The sequence below is a fragment of the Octopus bimaculoides genome, chromosome 8 (genome assembly GCF_001194135.2).
Source record: "Octopus bimaculoides isolate UCB-OBI-ISO-001 chromosome 8, ASM119413v2, whole genome shotgun sequence".
Taxonomy (NCBI): Eukaryota; Metazoa; Mollusca; class Cephalopoda; order Octopoda; family Octopodidae; genus Octopus; species Octopus bimaculoides.
The window spans coordinates 13,396,772-13,400,180 of NC_068988.1; the positions used below are offsets into that span (position 1 = coordinate 13,396,772).

General features: G+C 35.4%; 1 protein-coding gene across 4 annotated transcripts in view; it reads left to right on the forward strand.

Moving 5' to 3' along the window:
• Positions 1-252: 252 nt before the first annotated feature.
• The window catches only part of LOC106879194 (small glutamine-rich tetratricopeptide repeat-containing protein beta), a 27,327-nt gene continuing 24,170 nt past the window's right edge, over positions 253-3,409 (forward strand). Inside the window, exon 1 of one of the 4 annotated variants that reach the window (XM_052969954.1) lies at positions 253-271. In XM_052969954.1, coding sequence (XP_052825914.1) covers positions 269-271 — 3 coding nt within the window. In that variant the 5' untranslated portion in view covers positions 253-268. Of the gene's footprint in view, positions 272-2,890; positions 2,960-3,034; positions 3,135-3,409 lie in introns of those variants that run through there. The other 3 variants (XM_052969953.1, XM_014928653.2, XM_014928652.2) reach the window with 3 other exon arrangements.

Sequence of the window (3,409 nt, forward strand, 5' to 3'; positions counted from 1 at the left end):
TTTTCATTGTTGTTTATCCCAAGACATCTCTGATCTGGCAGACTTATGAAGAAATACATTACAGCTACAACCATGCTATTTTTTTTTTTTTGTTTCAGAGACCGTCTGTATGTTTCTTTTTATAAAGACGGTAGGAGTGATTCGCAGTAAATGAGATTGCTATTTCAAGTACACCGAGCGTCCATATACAGGCTTCCTATCTTGCTCGAAACATATTTGTCTCTAGCGATAAGGTTCCAACTGGGAACTAAAACCATTCAATATTTCCATGGTGACTATGCATGTTGATTATTTTGTTTTGCGCTCGTCTAATTCTAAACCACACAGAATTGTTTCGCTTTTCGCTTAACAGCTAACAATTTCGCGTTTTTTACACTTTCTTTTCTTTTCCGCTTTCGCTTGACGTGCACTTCTCATAGCCACAGAGCCCTCTTTGCGTTCGACCTGCTAGAAATAACAGCCAACTATCCGCTAACGAATGGTATTAAAAGATCTAATCAATTTAACTTTGTCTTTTCTTACAAATATATTTATAAGAAACTAGAAACAAGTATTTTATTGAAATACCTTTTTAACATTTGTAAACAAGATTGAAATAAGCAAATTTTGTTGTGTCTAGGGAGAGTCATTATGCCAATATTAATAATACACGCACGGGTTTAATTCCACTTCTTTATCATCTGAGGGCGACTAAATCCCATCGTGCCCCTTGTTACCGATCTGGTGCGTGAATGGAGGTTGCACAATACTAGGTAACCGCGAGGAGTAGAGGCCATTGTAATTGTAGAACAGAGAGAGGAGACAACATATCAGTGAACCAGAGGTTGGAGCATGCAATAATAATGCTCTTGCAATAAAACTTTGAAACAAATGAAGGCAATGTTATAGCAAATAAAATTTTTAAAAAATGGAAGAAATATTGTTTGTATACAGAAAGAAGTTGTGCTTGTCCATCACTAACTAGGCTCATATCTGTAATTTGTAGCAAATCAAAGCACTTGTAGGCATCAGTAATTTATAACTTCCGATCATATAAATGTTTAAATTTTTATTTCGATCATTCTTCTAAATGTTAATTAGTTGTTTCTGCAATTTATTTGTTTCCATCTTATAAATACTTGAAAAAATAGAAAAAAAAATGAATCGCTCGACTTTTTCTAGCGTTCTAACCTTCCTTAGTGAGCACCAGATCTACAGGAGACCTATTCTATTACTCACCAGCGGGCTCTCGCCTTTGAGAGATTTAGTGAAAGTTTCACCAAATCTCTCCAACTGGCATGCGAAAATAGTCAAAACTCCTTGTAATTGGGATCCACCTGCATATAGTCCCTTGGATTAGTGAGTTCCTGTTATTTTACTACTGTGGCATGTGCTAATGGAACTTCTCTCTCTGACCGACAACCCTTTCAGCTTTGGTGTTGTGTGTCCTGGAGTTCGGTTTTGATTCACGACACTCTTCCTCCTATATATCAACAACCTACTTGTAGTCACAACACCCACACCTAAACGAATGATATTCTACTTCATTCCTCTCTAGTCTCCGACAACCAAATGTCATCCACAGACACCTCGCGAAATCTGCGCTGACTCTCAACGGGGACCTCGAACACATCTTTTAATGATGGGGGAAGGGTCTTTTTTTTTTTTTTTAAGATAATAGGGTATGATTCGGGGTAGATTTATCTGTTTTTTTCCAGCAAGTCGGACAATCGCATATACTGTGATTGTGTTTTTCTGTTTTCAAACTGGTACCCAAGTGTGAAAAGTGGACTTGTTTTGGTGAAAAGCGACACGCTCCAAAATCGAAACTGTACTATCGCCTATTTTTCTGTAAATTGATTGATTGATTTAATGACTACTGATACTTGTAATATCAACTCGAAAATGAGTAAAAAGCAGAAGTTAACTCCTCCGGTGGGTACTGATCATGATACAATACTGAATTCGGTCCGATAAGTACTAACCTTCAAAATATATGTAGCATAATGTATCTACAGACTTATTTACACCAGGGGCCCTACTATTTCAAAATACAAATATATCTCGTTTGAAATAAATTTGGAAAATTTTAAAGTGTTCTTTGAGTCTAAATAATTCTTAGTTGTGATATTGTAGTCCTTGAAGTTCTGGTCGATAGGGCCTAAAACCAAGTCTCCTAATGAGACTGTCTTGACTTTTCTTTTTGGTGTTTTGTAGCAGTAAAGTATCTAAGATTACATTATCAGGTGTACCGTGTTTTAAGACGTTAGGTAGAATTTGAGAGAAAACTGGCTGATATTTCTAGCATGTCGCACAATGTTGAGACCTTCATGTTATGCGGATCATTGGGTTATCCTTTCTTTTATTTTTATAGCTTATTCGGAGGAGAAAGGGTAATGCCCATGTTTTTCAGGACTTCAAAAACAATAGCACAGACTTGGTTTATAAACTTACAACAGAGGGTGAACTCTCTTAGTTTAATACTACAAGGTGGTAGTATTAAACTGGGTAACGATTAAATCGACTACTTAAATCATGCACGGTCATTTCGACGGGCCTTCTGTACAGTTTCCATCGCCCGAATTTCAACCACAAAGCTTCGGTCGATTTGAGGCTATGGTAAAAGACACATGCCAAAAATACCGCGAAGACCGATTGAACCTGAAACTATTGCGCCTCACCCTTCAAAATGAGACGGGTGTAATAAAAAAACATTTCCCGCGCCTTTTAAATCAAAATCCCAACTATTTATACGTGATTAATTGTTCTTTATGTTTACTAATGATAATTATATATGCATCTACACCCATAAATATATATTAGTGAAGTGAGACGGAGTTCATTGCCTGAGACTACCTCATTCAATAAGATTCTAAGTGGATACTCTCCACCAGATGGCGTTCCACTTATAACTCTAAAAGTGGCGGTTTACGGTACCACGCGTCATAGTTAATTAGCAAATTCTTTAAGCCTGTTTTTAGTAAGTATTAACCAATTTTTATTTTATTTAATCGGTTGTAAATATAGATTTGTTTAAATTCATTTTTAATGTTTAATAATCTCGAGGCAGAAACTACGTCAGAGGAAGTCGTAAAAAAGAATTTTTCGAATTGCTTTGTGGCGCTCTGCTGGCATAGGACTGTAGCTTGTAAGTTGTGAGTCGATTTTTTATTTATTTTATGGACCTTCTTCAACATAACTTTAAGGGGATCTTCATATTTCTGTTGTATAATGTTTATATTGAGTATTTTTCGAAAAATATTTCATATTGAGATATTTTAACTATATAACTTTTCTCGTAAGTTTATTGATAGCAGCTGTAGTTCCAAATCCTGTTACATCAGTGAATATTTATATATGTGTGTGTATATATATATATATATATATATATATATATATAATGATGTATATATGTTCGTGTTGTATACTG